The sequence below is a fragment of the Patiria miniata genome, unplaced genomic scaffold, assembly GCF_015706575.1.
Source record: "Patiria miniata isolate m_02_andy unplaced genomic scaffold, ASM1570657v1 HiC_scaffold_19, whole genome shotgun sequence".
NCBI classification, from domain to species: domain Eukaryota; kingdom Metazoa; phylum Echinodermata; class Asteroidea; order Valvatida; family Asterinidae; genus Patiria; species Patiria miniata.
In genome coordinates this window covers 14557409-14577971 of record NW_024037057.1, presented here as the reverse complement: position 1 = coordinate 14577971, position 20563 = coordinate 14557409, and the positions used below count along the sequence as shown (strand labels likewise).

The following is a 20563-nucleotide window of genomic DNA, read 5'->3' as shown; positions in this document are numbered from 1 at the left end:
CGCCTCTTGAGTTTTGAAAATACTATCTTACAGCATTTGCTATGAAAGCTATCCTAGCCCCACCCCACCCCCTCCCTTTGCTACGCCTCTGAGAAGTCTAGACAAACATAATATCAATCCGAACCCCCTCAAAAGTACAAACAAAAGGGATGACCCACGATAACTTTATTGTTTATTCTCACGAAACAAACCAAACTATAGTGTCGAATAAATGATTCTGTGTATGATTGATGATTTCTGAATTCTTATCACATATTTGATGCAAAATAAGCAGTACTAATACAATCCTAGAATGGAAAACAATTAACACAATGACAGAGTGAATATCTATAGTCAATAATAAATACAATAGGGATGGACAATCAACATTTTGCATATTTTCAACAACAAAAAACACAACATAACATTCTAAAAGGTTACCTAAATGACAGGCAAACATCCCGCGATGAAACATTAACTTTGCGTCTCTAAAATGCCTGATATTCAAAGCAAGATTAAAAGTTGAGGCATAATAATATTATAAACTTTCACTAAATCTACGTGATCGGTCTATTATCAAGGCATATATTCACGACACACTCTACATCATTTGGGAGATTTTCTGAAACTTTGCCCTCGCCTCCGGCTGCGGCTTTTGGAAATGAAAGTCATCATTATTACTTGACATGGTTTCAAACAAGCATATGAAATAAACACATGCTAACGTTAGAACACTTGTTACTATCACCCATTTGGCTGGCGTGGCCTGAATTCTGGGCGGTTTATTAGAGCATCTTGATTCAAACGAGGCCCAAATCGTCATTTCGGTGGTTACATCAACCGTTTTAGAAATACATGTAGTTTCATACCATCAGCTGTGTGGGTTTTTAACAATTAGGAACTTTTTATTTATAAAATGTGTATGTATATTATAATTCGACGATCGTACCACGAACTGACCCATCTCAGTTTTTGTCATTTCGAGAAAAACGCGTTTGAAGTTGGGCCTATTTTGCATCCACACTTTCACACAGAACACAATTGTTTATTGACTCAGTTTTTATACATGATAAAGTTGGATAGTTAAATTATGATTTTAAATTGTTTCTAAGGCAAAAACTCATTATTACCAGGTGCAAAATAGGCGCCAAATCCATAAGTCACTTCGTGAAAATTTCATTTTCATATTTCATGCGCGCGAACGGCGACCTATCTAGATAGGTCACTTCGTAAAAATTAATTGTTCATATTTCATGCGCGCGAATGGCGACCTATCCAGATAGGTCACTTCGTGAAACGAACAATTTCAATTTCGCTGTGGCTGATAATAACTTATGTCAAATGCGCATGCGCGCGCGGACCTCTTCACGTTAAGTCATATAGTGGAGCTGCTTAGGTCCATTTTTGGCCAAAATCGTGCACTTTGTGGTAAAAGCATGAAACTTGGCAGGTGGGGTCAAAATGGGCTAGAAATCATTTTAAGATCGGGACCCATCCTGGATCCTGCCCATTTTGGGGCGGAGCTTGATTTTTTATAAATGAGGGTGCAAACAATACAAACTTTGATACATTTTTCTTTTCACGTGGACAGGAATTTAAGGCAATCAAAGTCACTTTTGCAAACCTTAGCGCAAAAAAACAGAGTATTTGATGCATTTTTTTTTTGTTTTTCCGTGTCGTGTAGTACGACAGTATTGGGTCACAAATTCAAAACAGGCGCAGTTTAGGGGATAATTTTTCAGTTCTGCCGAGTAACTGTAAACTTGTCTTCACTGAAAAATGGTAAAGGATGCCACGGAAAGTGCGATGTATAAATATTATTTAATTCGGAAACCGTTTCAATGAGAAAAGTAAGGTCTCGCGTTATACTTTGTTTTCGTTGAATGTAACATTAGTGTGCACGTACGTACGTGTACACATACCCTGGAATCTGGCCCGTAAACATGGCTAGCCACGCGCCACGCGCCGCGGCGCTCCTTTTGTAATCTTTCGACGCGTTGGAAATGTATACATTTAACTGAAACGATTTACAACTGACTGGTTCCCGGCCCTGAAATGCAGTTAAGTACGATCCTAAGAGGGCACTGGGACCAGTGTATTTGTGCACGAAGCTTTCGAAATGGGTTTACTCGAAAAATGACGATTTTTACAAGCGACAGGTTTCCTTCTTACATCAAGTCACCTGTAAAATGAAAATAATCTATCATCCTTTCCGATGGTACTACGGCTGATCTAAGGTAAACCCGGCAAATTGTTCAAATGTGTAAACCAAACTCAAAAGCAAATGATGTTTTTCATTTTCATTGTGTACGTTTATTGTCCATAATTATTGTTTTTTTTTTATTTGAAAAGGTTTTTAGCGCCGTTACCACACTGTAGAGATAATTTATATCTTTGTTCACTTGGTCTACTGATAATTTTTGGTTTGAATCATCTTTTAAGTACGTGTGAGAAGGATACATTTTAAGAGTCAGGTGGCTTAGACCCAATATTTGACAAGATCGTGACCAACTGGTCCAAAGCACCAAACTTAGCAAATATGTTGTTATAGCCTTAGAGAAGATATTTTGAAGGGGTGACACCTGAAATTCTTTTGGGAAGGGTGCCTAATTTGCATAAATCGTTAATCCCTAATGTGTAATACATAATCAGTGGCGTAGCCAGGAATTTTTCATGCGGGGATGGGGGGAGGGGGCTGGGGGGGGGGGGAGGCTAGAACATATCATGGGGGGGGAGGCGTCATGTAGATCAATGATTTTTTTTAGAAACTCAAAATCTCAGTGGGGGGGGGGGTCGACTGGGGGCGACAAGGTTTCATGGGGGGGTTGTCGCCCCCCACGCCCCCCCCCCCCCGGCTACGCCACTGTACATAATGAAGTTGGTCTACCCTCATCTGTGCAAGTAGGCACATGCAGATATTTTATTTTCACTTGGTTTCCTGGTATGTGTTGACATAATTCAATGATGATGATGCCACTTCAAGGTTGAGGGGAGGCATGTGACAAGTATCGATAATACTAAAAAAAAGAGCAGCAAAGATGGGAGTTACATGACAAACGGAATTAGTCACATGACAGGAACAAAATTTAAGAGGAAACATCAAACACATCAAAACTTATTTCCGTTTATGCACTTGGCCCTTTCTACAGTTTTGTTTTCTCATACAAAACCAGCCGCAAAGAGGTCAGTAATGACACAAACAGAATTTAAGGGGAAACATCAAACACATCAAAACCTTTCTCCATTTATTTTACCCACACTTGGTCCTTTCTACAGTTTTGTTTTCTCATACAAAACCAGCCGCAAAGAGGTCAGTAATGACACAAACAGAATTTAAGGGGAAACATCAAACACATCAAAACTTATTTCCGTTTATTTTACCCACACTTGGTCCTTTCTACAGTTTTGTTTTCTCAAACAAAACCAGCCGCAAAGAGGTCAGTAATGACACAAACAGAATTTAAGGGGAAACATCAAACACATCAAAACTTATTTCCGTTTATTTTACCCACTCCAAATGTCTTTTTTCCCCCTCATAATTATCCGTGATAAAGTACCGTATATCGAAATGTCTCGTATATTACCAATGTCGTTTGTTAAAGGCATATATCATTTGCATTTATCCGAAAAGTAAATACCGACTAATTATCGACAAACTTACCAAGTCTTGGATTATAGACTAGTACCGTACCCCCCGTGAAATTTATTGTAGTTGAATCCCAACGATCAGTTAATATTAACTGACCTTTGAAAAAAGAGTGCTATTGACGAAATCGTGTGTCGCGATCATGTGTATTGTTTTTGTTTTCTCGAAAAGTGTACTATCCACTGAGCTGAAACTTCAACAGAATTTGAGTGGTGTTACCCGTTGTATTATTGGAAACGACCAATATGCATGAAAAGCAAATAACCCTATAGGCTTTTTATAAGTCCATGCACACCCTGCCTATGGGGAAGAAAGATTCGAACCTTGCTGAGGAGGGTGGGCGGGGCAAAAAAACCAGGCGACCTTTTATGTCCAAACTCGAGAGGATAACTTAAATCTCCTTTACTTTACCGCTTCTGCTTCACCTCATGGTTCATCCCTGCCACAGCCGGTGCAGCATGAATTTAGGTTTTATGAAATACGGACTCATTGGTGATATTGCTCATGCTCATGCATAGATAATTAGGAGGGCGACCGGTCACGTGAGAGGGTTTAACCAATAAAAAGGAAAAAAGAGTCGGATTTTATTACGAGTCCGATTTTCATATGACACCGGATTAAACTTCTGATGTATACTCATCCGCCCTCTACGTCGCTAGCGGTGCAAATAGGTTGAAAATACCAAAAGCGAGTCATGTAGGCCTACACCATCATCTAGCGGTCGCAACCGGGATCTCATTCACAACGCCTCGCCACAGTTTGCTTTATTTATTCGCATGCATGCACATGTGCTGCAGGAGTCGCGTGTGCGTTGTTGATTTGATTTTCTCAATACATGCACATGTTTTTGATGAAACCGAAATTCAAGGGAATAACGACCCACACCAGTTGAAACGATATTTGCGCAGTGATCGTGGGGCACAACATTGTCGGTTTGTGCTGCCGCGGTTTGCGTCGGTTAATGAGAAGCGGTCACAATCGGTTAAAATAATTATGTAACGTTGTAATGGCATAAAGTTGTCTATTGACTAGGTACTTCCTTGGCACCGCATTTACATTGCTAGCACATGTACCCGGTTCAAAATAACCTGGGACCATTTTTTGTTGTTATAAATTGAAAAACAATATCAAAACTTAACACATTTAGTAAATTATTATTAGCTTTATGCCATTTATGATTAAAATCATTTACGCCCGGTATACTAATACTACGTGAGTATAAACACAAATATGTTTTACGATTTATGAATGTATGAATTGTCTTTTTCCTCGCTTTCTTCTTCGAGAACCAAGACAATGCTGTCACCAAAGTATGCACAGTTTCTAATATTGTGCGCTTCCATGTACTATTCATCGGGTGATGATTGCCCTATCCGAGGACCGATTTCTCTTCTAGACTTACAAAATTATATTCAAATATTGGACCGAGCGAGCACAGATTATACACCGTCTGGGACTCTCCAAAGCTTAGCATGTGTCAAAGTGTGCGTCTGTATTTTTGACTTTCCTGCCTATATTCTTTTGCCCTCATGATAGTCAGGTGGCTTAGACCCAATTTTTGATAAGATCGTGACCAACTGGTCCAAAGCACCAAACTTGGCAAATATGTTGTTATAGCCTTAAAGAAGATATTTTGAAAGGGTGACCCTGAAATTCTGTTGGGAAGAGTGCCTAATTTGCTTAAATCATTAATCCCTACTATGTATACATTTTATTCCCACTTTTGAGTACATTTTTTTTTTGGAAAAGTATATTTTGGGGATTACACATCCTTACTTCAATAACATGTTCTAAAGCATTTAAGACTGACTGGATAAGTATGAGGACATAGTAACGATTCAAAATGGCTACTATTATACTCTAAAGTTGCGCTCATTAACCTTGTCTCCAGATATAATCAAGAAGTCTTGCCAAATAGTATTGATGAGCTTCAAATTCACCAGTTGCTTACTGGCACAGTTACTCGATTAAGACTTCATGGAAAATCATGTGGACAACAACATTGTGATATTTAGCCCAGAACACAAAAACGGGGAGCTTGATCAAGTCCTCCACGTCAGGCTTCAAGTAATTTTTAGCCCAATTTACGGACTCTTTATTTTCCCCTTTTTTGTTTTTGTGGGCTAAATATCAAGATGATTAATTTTTTACATGATTTCCCATTTATTTTTGTTAGGATAACTGTGTCATTAAGTAACTTTGTGAATTTGAAGTTCATCAATACTGAGGTTTCCAAACTACTTGATAATATCTGAGGGAAAAGGAAATGGATTTTTATAATGTCCTCATAATCTTCAAGTCTCCGATATTCTTTAGAAAATGTTATTTAAGTAAGGATATGTAAGTAAATTCCCAAAATATACTTTTCAAAAATTAAAAAAATCTACCCAAATATGATAATAGATATATTACATGACATGGATTAACGCTTTATGCAAATAAGGCACTCTTCCCAAAAGAATTTCAGGTGTCACCCCTTCCAAATACCTTCTCTGGGGCTATAAGAATCTATCAGCCAAGTTTGGTGATTTGGACCAGTCGGTCACGATTCCAACCGTATGCAACCTGACTATAAGACATGAAAACCAGACAATCGTCAGTGCGTCGTCTGCTACCGCTGTGTGCAAGCCGATGACGCCGAGGAAACCATTGCGCATGCGTGAGAAGACAACTAAATTCACGCACGGTCTATGGGGCTTAAACATACGTGCCAGGTACCAGACTCTATAAGTCATTTCGTGGAATCACGCGTTTCACGAAGTGACCTATCTCGATGCGTCAGTTCGTGAAATGATAATTTTGCATTTTGTAGAGATAGGTCGACATTTCTTATTAGCTGAATCGGCTTAATTAGCTAATTAGGCCAGTTATGAATTTGAAATTTTCAGAAAATGAAGATTTCATCATGCATAACCAGAATATGCTAAAAACCCAAATTCGTCAACAATTCAGATAGGTCAGATCGTGGTACGATCGACGAATTGTTTGAATATTATTTGTACTAATGTTTTTGTGGTAATTGTTTTAATTGTATGGCATTTTAAATTGGGTCACTTCTACTTTTATGCGAGTCCAACATTACAAATTCCTGTGATTCTTATTTGATCATTGGCTGAATAAATTAATTTTAATCTTAAACTTGAAAACACAGATTCTGCATTCGTTAAATATATTTCACAATACACTGCAAAGACAATATTAAAGGTAAAGCTTTTTCCCTTTTAGAGCGGTACTACATTGTATAGAACACTTTAGTGTATAGTATATTGACTTATAGTATATACTTTAATCTACTTCAATTAAATACTTCTTATTTTGAGCTTGTAGTATATGTAGCTGTTGTGTACATCAAAATTAATCGACTGTCAAGAAAGGAAACCTAGTCAGCTTCCCGTTGTGGTTTATTTGATAATTTGTAATAAAATCTCTCAGTCTAAGCCTTGTCCATAGAGTGAATCTGTTGTAGTTTTGAAAAGGTCTCGTTTTCTGGCGCAGTTACATTTTCTTCTGAGCTCTTGAAAGAAATGTTCTCCCTAGTACAAAAGCTTGCAGTATAGTGGTTATTGTTAAATGATTTCACATGTACCCAACTGGTGCAGACCGGGGAAGTTGTATTGTACTTGGGGCGTAAATCAGACTTTGTTCTTCTCGTTACCATAACAACCGGTGACTGCATGTACAGAGTTCAGTGTGTGATGTTGACTCAACAGTTGTGTGATTTTACGTAAATACCTATTAAAACCGTGACTTTGTACATAAAAAGCAGGATAATCTCAATAATTTATCTCAAATACAAATAATGTGTGTGTCAGAATCAACCAATAGATCAATATTAATGGGTTTGTGCTACAGCATTCTGAACATGTGTGTGGTCATCATCGAGTGTGTTAGTTGGTCAATAGACCCTGAAAGTAAAACGGTCACGTGGCGAGCTTCCGGGCCCTTGCGCAGCGCGGCCCGCCTATGCGCATTTTAGATCGGGTTACCATTGTATCTGCTTCTATTTTGGCCGAATGATTTCTAACCGTGACTTTCCCTACAAACACTCACGTTGAAATTTTATCTTGGTATTCTTCGAGTAAAATTTAGGATATTTGGAAATGGGTAACATGGTATTTCATTTGCGACCATATCGGGCATTATCGTTCGTAGGTCTCCTTGCACTGCGCACTTGTGGTTTCATTGTCTGCTTGCGTGGGAACGACAATGCATAACCTTGAGAAAATTAACCAACCTACGGCCAATGGGTTCTAGTTGAGTGGGGTTGGCCAAGTTAAGCAATTCATGAGTGCAATCGTAAACGGTCAGTTTTATAATATTTTCCTAAATACCATCAAAAGTCTTTTATTAAGTTTCTGGAAACTTAAATTCTTTACAGACATCTTGGTGTTGGTGGCATTTTCAGTTTCACCTGATGACCGCCACAAATTTCAGGTTTTCTCATCTACGTACACCGATGTTGGGGTATGTTTCCGTATGGTGCACAAGTCCGCATGTGTATTGGAAGTGAGAGGTAATTTTCGTTACGATATCGCATTCGATTTATTACTTCCCACAGAATTATTTGCTAATAACTATAATTACAAAGACCCTTTTTCGGATTTTGTTTGAACCAAAATCATTGCAAACTCTAGAAGTGTTACACATTGATTTTCCTATTCAAGATTCCAGAAGTGCGTCACCAGGGGTGAACTTTCAGGCTCTATAGCATTTGCAGACCTAGGCGGTCAAGCCGCCACGACAGGAGAGAGCGCCATCAAGAATTGAGTGAATCGAATCCAGACTTAGGAACTTTGGCAATTCCCCCCTCTCCACCAAAAATATATTGTAATAACCGAGCATATCTCACTATTGAAATAGATAATTCACAATCTATCTAAAAGCACTCCCCCTCCACAAAGTGGTGATTTGACTAGTGACATTTTTTTACGCACCGCATCTGTCTAGTTGTATTCGCATCGTGTTGTATCGCTGTGATATGCATGATAAAAAAATATTCAAAAAATACATTTAAATGACAAAGAACAACCTTTTACACCTTCGCAATGTAAATTGTATTCAAAGGCACAGTATTCTTACCTTTTACGGGCAGTGTATCTACGTTGAACTTCAGAATCCTTGCCTATCGAATGAATCCGCTGCAGTTTTCAGAAGGTCTCGTTTCTGGCGGCTGAAACTTTTCCTAAGCTCCTGAAAGGAATTATAATTAAGCTTGCAGCTAGTCCGTGGTTGTTGTTGGAGTGCTTTGCAATGTACGCAACTGGTGCGGACCGGATTTGAATTTTAGGGCGTAAAAACTGGACTTTGCTCTTTTCGTTATACATAAGAACCATCGATTGAACACAGAGTCCTAGATGTGACTGTTGACTTTACAGTTGTGCGAGTTCACGTAAACACTTGAAACCATGACCTTGTGGGTGATAAACACCATATTTATATCAAAATAGAAATAAATGTCTACTGTGTCAAAATCAATAGAAAGATCAATGAGTGAAGGTGTAGGGCGTTCAACGTGTACTGTATAGATCGTATTCAATGTGTGGCCATCATCAAGTTTGTGGGTCTTTGGATCATTCGCTGCTATGTTGCAAATAGACCTTAGCATTCACTTTTGTACACACAAGTGAATTCCATATTCTAATTAATAATTTATACAACGGTAGTGATAGTGCGTGGAACGATAATTAAAAAAAATGAATCTTTCTGCTTTGGCGTGCCATTACTGTTCGTCGCAAACCATAAACATCTACTCAGAGACAAGACTAGAAGTAGCTGAGACAACTAGCAGTGGTGAAATAGCCTAGGTTCAAGGAGTACGTTCGATTTTGTTACCCTGTAACTCACGCATTTACAGCCGCTATAGTCCAAGACGTCTCTAAACCAAAGCGACCGGTAGCGGGCGCTATTAGCGAAATCCACTCCGAGCGGTACTGGCCGTGTCCCCAAAGCACTTGGCTACGACTTGAAATTACACAGGAGCCTATGAGACTCGTGTGTAACTTCTAGCCGCAGCCAAGTAAAATCGAAAACGGCCTGTGGTTGCATGACCAGGTAATAAGTTCCCATAGGCAGCAATGATGAATACCCCCATTTAAAAAAAATCGGGGAAAACACTCTGAACTTTCTTCGGTGATCAAGATATACATCAAATCAATTTAATCTCTTTTATTGTCTGTTCTTTTGGATAATTTTGCTCTTGTCTCCAAAGATTATCACACCCAAAACTACTCCTGAAGCCAATCTCATATTAAAAAAAGTTGTATCTGCTTCGTTCCAAATTAGAACGACTTTAAGGTCCATTTTAATCCCAAAATGACAGAAACACAAGCGCAAAGACCGATGCAGAGCTGGAACCCTTGTTTCACACCAACCCTGAAGTTAAGGGGTTACACAACTCTCTGCTATGAGACGAAAATGATCATACAAATCGTGATTTGGTGAACGTGGCCACTTTGGGATGCATATCTAGATCTGCACCCATACAGAATCGTTTTTTTTTTTTAGGTAAGTTTTTGGAGACATGCCTGATTTGAAGACGTCCCCCCAGGGAAGTCGGCAAGAGAACATACAATACTAATAAATACGCATTTATACCGCGCAACATATCTGTCCAGAAACAGGACACCCAAGGCGCACATCAGAGGAAAAAATTGGAGGAAAAAAGGTTCCAATCAATGAATGAAGTATTAATCAAATCACGAGAAGGTTTTGGTGTATAAGAAAGTCTTCAAATTTGACTTAAAACACTGTAGGGATGAAGATTCGTGGATGTCTCTTGGGAGAGTGTTCCAGACTCGTGGTGCAGCTACTACGAGTGACCTGTCTCCCCATGACCGTCTCGATCTGATCTCCGACAACATGTGGATGTTGCTGGAGCGAAGACCTGAACGGCGGGGAACATTAGTTTGAAAATGCTCCGAGATGTACAGTGGAGATTGACCGGTAATTGCCTTAGAGGTTGTCATGGCAAGTTTGTATTGAAGTCGCTGTTTGATGGGGAGCCAGTGTAGTTGCTTGAGGATTGGTGTGATATGTGATGAAGACCGGGAACCGGAGATAAGACGTCAGCTGTATTCTGCACCTTTTGCAGTCTCTTGATCTGTCGTTGAGGTAACCCAAATAATGTGGAATTGTACAAGTCTAGACGTGAGGATACTAGTGCATGAATGAGCAGCTTTGTTGCTTGTGGATTCAGGTACTCCCTGATTCTGCGAATGTTTCGCAGGTGGTAGACCGAAGACCTAACACAAGATGAAATTTGAGGTTCCATAGTCACATTGGGGCAGGGTTGGGTTGGGGCGGGGCGGGGGAGGGGGCTGGGGGTTGAACGGAGCAAGGGAATCGGAACTCAAGTAGAGGTGAAGAATGTATTTCAAATACCGAATCGTGCGTCCATGAGCTAATTGCGGGGCGGATCAAGCTTTCAGGAAGGGGGGGGGGATGAAGGGGGTTGAGTGAAGGCGAGCCGAAGGCATGCCCTGATGGAGAGGGGGTCCCGGTGCATGCCCATAGCCCCGGAGAGTGTTGAAATCAACGATGCATTATCAGGCAATTTGATAATCAATTTAGAAGCTTTAGCAATCCATTTATTGCTTTTGAACAATTGTACTCCTATCGTAACTCAGCGTCTGAGCGAAGGGGGGGGGTGCAACAATCAACCAAAGACTGGCAGAAGCCTTGGGCGGAACCTCCATCAGGTACCTGTAATACATACCTGGCCATACATGTATGCATGCCGTGGAACAAACGTTGACACCACCAATATATCTGGCAACACCATCGGTATTTGAATGCAGTATCCTTTCTTTTTTTTTCAATTAAGAACCAGAAGTGAACATTTAGTAATATAAGTTTTCCCGGACAATGTTTCGGAAAATGTGTACACGAATTTGTGAAAGAAGCATTTGTTTTCGTGCGAAATAAAATGAACGTTCCAAATCTCTGTTTATATTTAACAAATGATAATTCTTTTTCCGTGAAAGTGCATTCAGTCGTAAAAAAATCAGCGTACGATTTCCCGAATGTGCACTGCATTTAGTGTTATTGACATTTCATTTTAGCGCGAAATCGGAGGCACATCCGCAATCCTGTTTTCCTTTTAATTTATCATCAATCTTATTCGCTAAATGTGCAGCCGATTTCCCTCGCAGTGCTATTTAACGTATGCCTGGTCAAGCATTGGAATTCACTTATGTGTTAAAGTAACAGTTGAGGAATGGTTGATTGAATGATTGAATTTTTGAATATTCACAGAGTCCCCATGCAGATCCCATGTAACATGACACGTGATGTGTCCCTTTACCGTCTCAATAATATGGCTACAAGATTATTTTGAGTTATTTCATATTGGTCATATTAAATATCATTTTCACATTTCATTTGCCTACATTTCACATAGGCCTTTGTGTATATAAAAACAAACACATTAATGATCAATAAGGCACATGTCGATTAATTAATGAATCATTAATTAATGAATCAAAGTTGTATTATGATTTGAATAGGCCTGTATAATTTATTTAAATTGAATGCAGAAAATGCGAATTTAAATTGTAACAAATGAAAACGAATGTTCAATTCAGCCTGTGTCACAATAGACAATCGATTTTCTGCGAATTGGATTGCACATTCGTAATAATCGGCAACGCATCCGTCAAACCGAAAGCCTTATCACGTATTTGTAATCCCTTAAGTTAAACGTTATGCACATTCATTTTTTTGAATGATGCAAAATGAAATCCAATGCTAGTTATTGCCAAAATGAAACCAGGATGTACGTCGTTCTCAAACTCGGCGCCAAATTGAATTTATGTTTTACAAATTCAAACGCACATTTTCCGAAAGTATCCGGGAAAACCTATAAAACACCGAAGCTTTTCATTTTTCTGAGGACTTAATATTTTACAATTGCACATAATACTTGAAAATATAGCTGTGGTTAAGACAGGGACGTCATAAGACATTGTTTACGTATCAAAAGAAACATGAAATGCCACGCTATTTTTGTTTTTATCTGTTCCCAGTCTGGACCCAAAATTGAGGCTTCCATGCATCTTTGAGCTGTTTGTTACAGACTAACTAATTTATTAGACAAAAAGCATAACAAGACAAAATAAAAATAAAGTAAATTTCATTCAAAGAAGTCGTTCCCCTAAATATTCCCTTAGGATTATCTTAGATTTATCAAAGTAGAGAATCTAGGAAACGCAAAGGATTGTTGGACCACTCGACAATCGTCACCAGCTTATAACAAGTAGAACAGAAACAGCAACGAATCTGAGTGCATTAATTGTGTACAATGATAGCAATAAAAGTGTAGCAAAAACAAATCTGAATGATCCAATGTTGTCTCATCAATTTTCTAAGCAGTCTGATATGACCGATTAATTATATTTATATATACAAACACAATATTGTGTCTTAAAGTGGCTCTACCCGTGCTCTTCAAAACATTCTATTTATTTTTCTACTGACGACTTTTCAATATTTTTTGGGGTCAATTTCAGATGCTTTTATCTTCTGAAAATACCCGCTTTTGGGGGGTTTCTTTTCAGCTTATAAGACACAAAAGATACGATTGTCGGGCTGCAAATAGCACGGATCAAGACATCGCTAATTTTCCGTTAAAGGAGATAAAACCAGAACAATAAATTACTTCAGCTTGATTCAATTTATACAAAAACTTCAGGCAAAGACACTTCATCAACTGTACTCTTTTCGACTTGAATACTCGCAAACAGTGTCATAGCTCACATTTTGTTTAAATATAAAAGTCTGGTAACATTTAAGAAGAAACAGACTCCGAGGCTAAGAAATAACATTCAGGCACATTAGTATGGAACTCTTCATAGACAAGTGCAACAGCTAAAGTGTAAAGGCAATGATGAAGCGTTTCTTTTACAAGCATGGAACAAATGCAGCTCCGACTTAAATTTGACAAGAGAAATTGTTTCTTTTTTTATGTCCAAACTAGAAACACTTCCGATGGACGATAGCGGGCCCGTTCTCATCGTACTCCTGCTTAGAGATCCACATCTGCTGGAAGGTGGACAGGGAGGCAAGGATGGAGCCACCCATCCACACGGAGTACTTCCTCTCTGGGGGAGCCACGATCTTCACCTTCATGGTGGGCGGAGCAAGGGCGGTCAGCTCCTTGTTCATCCGGTCAGCCACGCCGGGGAACATGGTGGAGCCCCCAGACAACACAACGTTGGTGTACATGTCCCTACGGATGTCCATGTCGCACCCCATGATGCTGTTGTACACCGACTCGTGGATGCCGACGGATTCCATGCCGATGAAGGACGGCTGGAAGAGGACCTCCGGGCACCGGAACCTCTCGTTGCCGATGGTGACGACCTGGCCGTCCGGGAGCTCGTAGCTCTTCTCCAGGGCGGAGCTGGACTGAGAAGACGCCATCTCTTGCTCAAAGTCCAGGGCTGAGTAGCAGAGCTTCTCCTTGATGTCACGGACTATCTCCTTCTCGGCTGTTGGGGGAAAAACGTTTCGAGAAATATGAATCATTTGTTTGAATTGCCCACTCGTGTTAATTAGAGTCCAGGGTCAAATTTCTTGAACAAAATGAAGGGCTACAGGACCTCCGTACTGAGAAATGAACAGTATACAGTTTCTCGTGGAATTTTTTCAACACATTTACAAACAAATTCAAGGTAAAAATACAGTTTCTTAATACCAGCTTTACAGTGTGAAAACCCTCCAAAGTACTGATGGAGGTAAACTTTTTAGACATCACGTTTAGGGGCGGATTTATGAGGGTAGGGGATAAGCCGTCAAAACGGGGGGTGGGGCGCAACTAGCTGCCTTTGGATTTGAGAGGGTATTTATAGCTAGCGTTGCTCACCTGACGTGGAGAAGGCATACCCCCGCTCCGAAAGAATCACCATGAGGTAGTCGGTCAGGTCGCGGCCGGCCAGGTCAAGCCTCTTGATGGCGTGGGGCAGGGAGTAGCCCTCGTAGATGGGCACAACGTGAGACACGCCGTCGCCGGAGTCGAAGACCACGCCGGTGGTACGACCGGAGGAGTAGAGAGACAGGACAGCCTGGATGCTGACGTACATGGCCGGCACGTTGAAGGTCTCGAACATGATCTATAAGAAGAAAGAATATTGAAGTTTAAGTTAGCTAAAGATGTATGACGATCGAGATTCATCCCGAGAATAGATATTTTTGAGTTTCATCCCAATAATATATTCCTGTTCTAAATTGTTTTTTTTTTTAATTGGAAATTAGACATCTTCCCAAATAAGAATCTGCTCAGGTTTATCTGCGAAAGATAATTTCGTTCTCGTGGTTAGACTAGTCCCCACCCTACAATCGTTGTCGTTAATAATTATGTGGACCGGGAGCCAGTTTGCTCGGAAGGTAGATATGTTTGTGACCAAAGTGAAAACCGATTTTTCAGAGGGTCGCTGACGCAACCCCCTCCAAAACGCACTTGTTTTTTTGTTGGATTAAAACACACAAGTTGAAAATATATTAGACACAAGTGCATGGGTAACGCATTAACTATAAACATGTATTCCCATCAATGAATTTCTATCTTTTAAAAAGAGAAGTCAGATTGTACATGAAAATAGCAAAACTCGACTTTATTTAGAGTAAGTTCTTTGCAGTTGAAAATCAGCCGGAATAGTTTTAGTCATAGTCAGGATTTATGAGGGCGGATCCCGATTTTTCCAAAAAGGAGGGGTTTAATGTTTCAGTCATAGATTTTTTTTTTATGTTCAGATTTTCCAGTAATATGTGAATAAACATCATCGGCCGAAGTAATTAGCACTACCCATAATCTGCCTTTAGACTAGGTTTCAAACAGGTTTTTAAAAAAATCCTATAATCTATAGAGAAAACATTCACTATTGTTTACTTCTTTCCCGAAACGAATATCCAACAAAGAAAGTTACAGGCCATCAAGGTTTTTCTTCAATCACTAGCCGGCAACATTTGATGCTTATTGGGACAGTATTCATTCGTTACACTCTTTTTGGAATGATTAACGAATTGCTGACTAGACATCAAGTTTTCCCCTGGAATGTCAAATGTCACAAATCTTGAAGTTCTTTGATGTTTTTGAAACTTACCTGTGTCATCTTTTCCCTGTTGGCTTTGGGGTTGAGCGGGGCTTCGGTCAGCAGCACTGGGTGCTCCTCCGGCGCCACGCGCAGCTCGTTGTAGAAGGTGTGGTGCCAGATCTTCTCCATGTCGTCCCAGTTGGTCACGATGCCGTGCTCGATGGGGTACTTGAGGGTCAGGATGCCCCGCTTGCTCTGCGCCTCGTCGCCGATGTAGCTGTCCTTCCTGCCCATCCCCATCATCATTACCTTAATTACATTTGAAATAAATAAGGGTAAAGAGTCAAGAGTGGAAACAAAGCTTTGAACCACAACATTTACATCAACGTACATTGTATTTTGAGCAACACCAACGGGGGATTCATTTTCTGTTTCTGGTGGGGGACAAGGGCGGATCCAGGGGGGCCAACGGGGGCCATGCCTCCCTCCCCCTCCCCCCCCCCCAAAAAAAAAAAAACAAAACAAAAAACAAGAAAACGAACCCATTTTTTTTTTAAAGTGACGTCGCAATAAAGGCAGGCACTGCGTACACCATCATCTTATCATCAAAAAAAGGGGTCAGAAATTGCCTCAGATCGCACCACACGACATCTAGAATCTTACCTTTTTTTTTAAGGGCCCTTAAGCGGGCCCCGGACACACGCCGTAACTTTTTGGACCCACTTTTTGGGGACCACTTTTTTCCCCACCAACAAAATATGTGTTCTGGATCCGCCCTTGGTAGAGGAGGGATTCGTAGTTAATGCTACTTAATAAATATATATATATATATTTTTTTAATCGAACTGATTCTCTGTGTAAATTTGAGTTGACTTTGAGCCAATTTGATTTTCCTTCTTCACTTATTATTGTTTTGCAAGCAAAAAATGTTTTTGAAGAAAACATGCGTCGTAACAAAAAAGTGGTTTGTAAGCTCAAATTTACCAAACAAAGCGAACAAAATAATAAAGTAGCATACATATTGCCAAGGAGTGGGGTTAGTGATGGTGAGGAATTTGCTCCCTCCCGAATTTTTATTTCAAAGGAATGATTAAACAAAAGTCTAAGCGGTACTCCCACACACAGCTGCGCAACTTAAAATCCTTTTTTTAGCACAATTTGTTTTTACAGAGAAAATGTGATCCCTCCCAGGCCCAAAACTCGGACTCACAACTGCGCAACTATACACCCTGAAAATAATAAAATAAATTTAGAATTGTGTAATGGACCGATCCAGTAGGCTCCGCCCCGTGCGCACGGGGGCAAATTAACACGTGCTCCGCTCCAATGCCACGCTGCATTTTCCTTCCGCGCGCATCATACGCGCGTGCACGCATGTCGGAGTTTAGTGCACGCACGTCGGACATAAATCACGGCTGTGATTGGTCGGAACACCATGGGGCGGTGCTTACTAGATGGGTCCATTGCTAAGCTGTTGAAATACCTCATGGCGAGGCCTCCCAACCACTGCAGGGAAGACAGCACGTGGGGCATCATCATCGGCGAAGCCAGCCTTGCACATGCCCGAGCCGTTGTCGATCACAAGAGGGCAGACTTCATCTTCCTCGTAAAAAGACATGATGCTGTGGGTTCTTCTTGGATCACGAACTAGAAATGCACACCTGCAAACAAGAGACAAAATAATTACACTATTATTAGACGTATACTTAACCCTAAAAAAGGGCCGGGTTATTTTGACCATCTCTCTGCCGGGAGGGAGCCCTATGAGATCTCAGTCATGGAGTGAAGAAAAATTATAAAACTCGGTATATAGAACAACTCTTCATATTACCCAAGAAATTTCATGACTATATGTCAAAGGGTTTGGGTATTATGGCTAATTAATAATTCATATGCACGAATGTTAATTCTGCTCTGTGTATGTACACTACGTATATTATGGGAAAATTCAGTTTTCACGGGAAATTTTTCGCTGCGCGGCAACCCGTCCAACTTTCATGTTTTTGGTGACAAAAGATGCACAGGGCTCCAGGCTAAAAAGTCATAACAGCTCGGGTAGCGGAAAAAAATATTTCGAGGCTATCGCGGAAAAAGTTGGGGGGGGGGATTCCGCCCCCGGCCCCTTTAGGGTTAAGCAAAGTACAGGATTTACAATGTTTAAACGACAATTGCAACAATCGCAATTTGTTTGGCTATTGAAGCCACGACCGTCGAAGTATTTTGTTTCAAGAAATAAAGCATGTGTAGGCCTATCCACAAAATTACTTCGAAAGCTTCTTAATTGATTTCATCGCATTTCTTTTCTTCAAATCCAATTATCTCCAGCACTAAATTCAATTCAATTCACCTCAATTCAATTCAAGAACTCGTTCATTTTCACCGCACTGTCAATCACATTGAATACTACAATAAGACAGGTATATGGAGGCATCCTGAAAAGCTGAAGCTTGCGGTGGATGTGTTCAACAAAACAAGACAAAACAACACACTCTAAAAAAACATTAGTAAGATTTGACCAGAAAGTTCCATTTGACTAGCCATTTATTTCAGGGTCAGCTGGGTGCAACTGAACATCAGTCAATAGGACTACATTTTTCCAGTCAGTATTGAAAAAAATAGTTATATAATTGACTAAAATTGGAGTGAAATCCAACCACTTTTTCAAGTCATAGAATGAAACCTAGCATGTTTAACTAAATTCCTAGTCAATTTTTTAATAACTATAGGAAAACCAGTCAATATTTTGACTAAGTTGTTTTTAGAGTGTGCACTGATTATAAGATATAGTAGAATATAAACAAGGCATCGCAATTTGTCAGGACATGATTTATACGCATAGACACATTGAAAAAAAAAGAGTTTTACCGAGGAAAGTTGTCGAATAACGCTTCAGTTAAGCTCTTGATGAACGTTGAAGTTGTATCGTGTAGAATATGCAGAAGTAGCTAGCTTGCAGCTCTTTTTCGGTTCTTCGGATCAGTTAGGATCGCAGGTGGTTTTCTGGCTTCAAGGGAACAAGCCCACCCCTATATATACCCCTCGAAAAAGAAAATTTGACACCAAATAAGGCAAAGATGGTCCGACCATTACTTCATAATTTTGAGATTGTGTCAATGTTTGTTTACATCCGATGACTAAGATGTATTATTCATGAGTAAGATGTATTATTCATGAGTTTAATGGAAGCCTAGTGCAGCAGGCAGGAGCTGATAACAAAACACAAAGCCATTATTTATATTGACACAAAGGTTTGGTGATGGCCTGGTTTATTTTGGGCGATGAGGCTGCGGTGTGCGCAGGCGCACAGATCCCAGGGGCCGCCTGATTTCAACCATCGCCAAATAAGGCAATAATTTTCTTCTCCTGGTCACTCCTGATTGGTCGGGGTTATAAAGCAACTAGATTTGAATGCATAAATTACAAAAACTATCACCCAGAAAACCGTTATCGATTTAAACCCATGCGTATACTGCACCACGTACAGGTGCTTGCAACGTAAACAAGTGCAAGACTTATACTCCCCATCCAGTCGTAGTGTTGGAACACTATATCATGTAAACTGGCGCGGCGTTGCATGATCATGCACATTTTGTGATTGACTGAACTAACAGACTGAAACAAAATTATGAGAAGGCGCTAATTACTTACATGGAAAATACAGTTGTTATTGTGCAGTAAGCAACATATGCCGCGGTCTCTACCTTATAATAATTGCCAATGCAAACAACAGGGCCGAAAACACGATAGTTTAATTCACCATTATAAAGTAGCCTGATTTCATTTTTCTTTAGGCTTTCAATACTGCAGAAAGAAAAATCTGCCCCTCGCTAGTCCGTATTACGAACCAAATACATGTGCCATATTTCAGTTCAGTTAAACACTAATCTATTAATCAAAAGGTACGTTTTCCCCCACCTTCGAAACAGACAGCGGTAAAGAGAGCTCAACGGCTGATTAAACGTCTAAAGATCTAGGGCTATCCCGCTGTGTCCATATTTGGTAATGAATAGATTGAGCATGCGCACGGAGTGTAAACACTGAATGGTTGTGAGTCAGCGTGTATATAGCAAGGTCGTTGTCCGTACGTTGTGAATAGAAATACACTACAGTGTACATTTGTATGTGTTCTTAGTACACAGAGCCCAATTTGTGTTTTTCGATGTTTGATGCCTCATACTAAGTTAAATTATCGAGAAATGATACAAAAAACTTTGTTCATTTTTCCTTCTCCCTTAAAAAAGGCAGTGCTCATCATTTCTCGCGGCTAACGGATTATGACAAATTATGAATTTCTCCTGCAGTCAGCATGACCCTTGTTCACACTCACAGAAGGAGATAGGTCCAACTAATTTTTAGAATTATAAGCTCGTAATTCACTAATTTTGAAGTATTAATGTTTATCACTGTGGGCCTTTTCTGTTCGCTGTCTAGGCCTCCTTTTAGAACCAGTAAGATTATACTTAAGTTACAATTAAGCTTTCACTCGAAATTATAGCGTCTGTGACGCAGGCCCCATAGACAGAAGAAATAAATCCACCAAACAATCATAACATTTCCACAATGTCTTACTGATTCCAAAAGTAGGCCTACGTAAATTCTATTTGGGATTCCACGTACACATCCTTACTGTAATAACATGTTATGCTGCACAGAAGTGGCTGGATAGATACGATGAAATCTGAAAGATCCAAAATGGCTGCCATTTTACCCTGAAATTGCTCGCATTCATTGTTTCCGGCTAGATATCATCAAGTAGTCTTGCCAAACCTCACTATTGATAATCTTCAAGTTCACAAAGTTCACAAAGTTGCTAACTGGCGCACAGTTACCCTAATTAAAATATATGGAAAGCCATGTGAACAATGATGACTTCATGATATTTAGCCCAGAAAAAAGGGGGAAAAGGAGG

General features: G+C 40.0%; 1 protein-coding gene across 1 annotated transcript; it reads right to left on the bottom strand.

The window, feature by feature from the left end:
* Positions 1–12850: 12850 nt before the first annotated feature.
* Positions 12851–18755, bottom strand: LOC119725882 (actin, cytoplasmic-like). The gene is made up of 5 exons (XM_038197478.1): positions 18520–18755; positions 17138–17315; positions 15724–15963; positions 14487–14733; positions 12851–14112 (listed from the first exon to the last, which is right to left on the bottom strand). Exons 2-5 carry the CDS (start codon positions 17270–17272, stop codon positions 13595–13597), a joined length of 1140 nt encoding a protein of 379 aa, XP_038053406.1. The 5' UTR covers positions 17273–17315; positions 18520–18755; the 3' UTR covers positions 12851–13594.
* Between the last annotated feature and the right edge of the window lie 1808 nt (positions 18756–20563).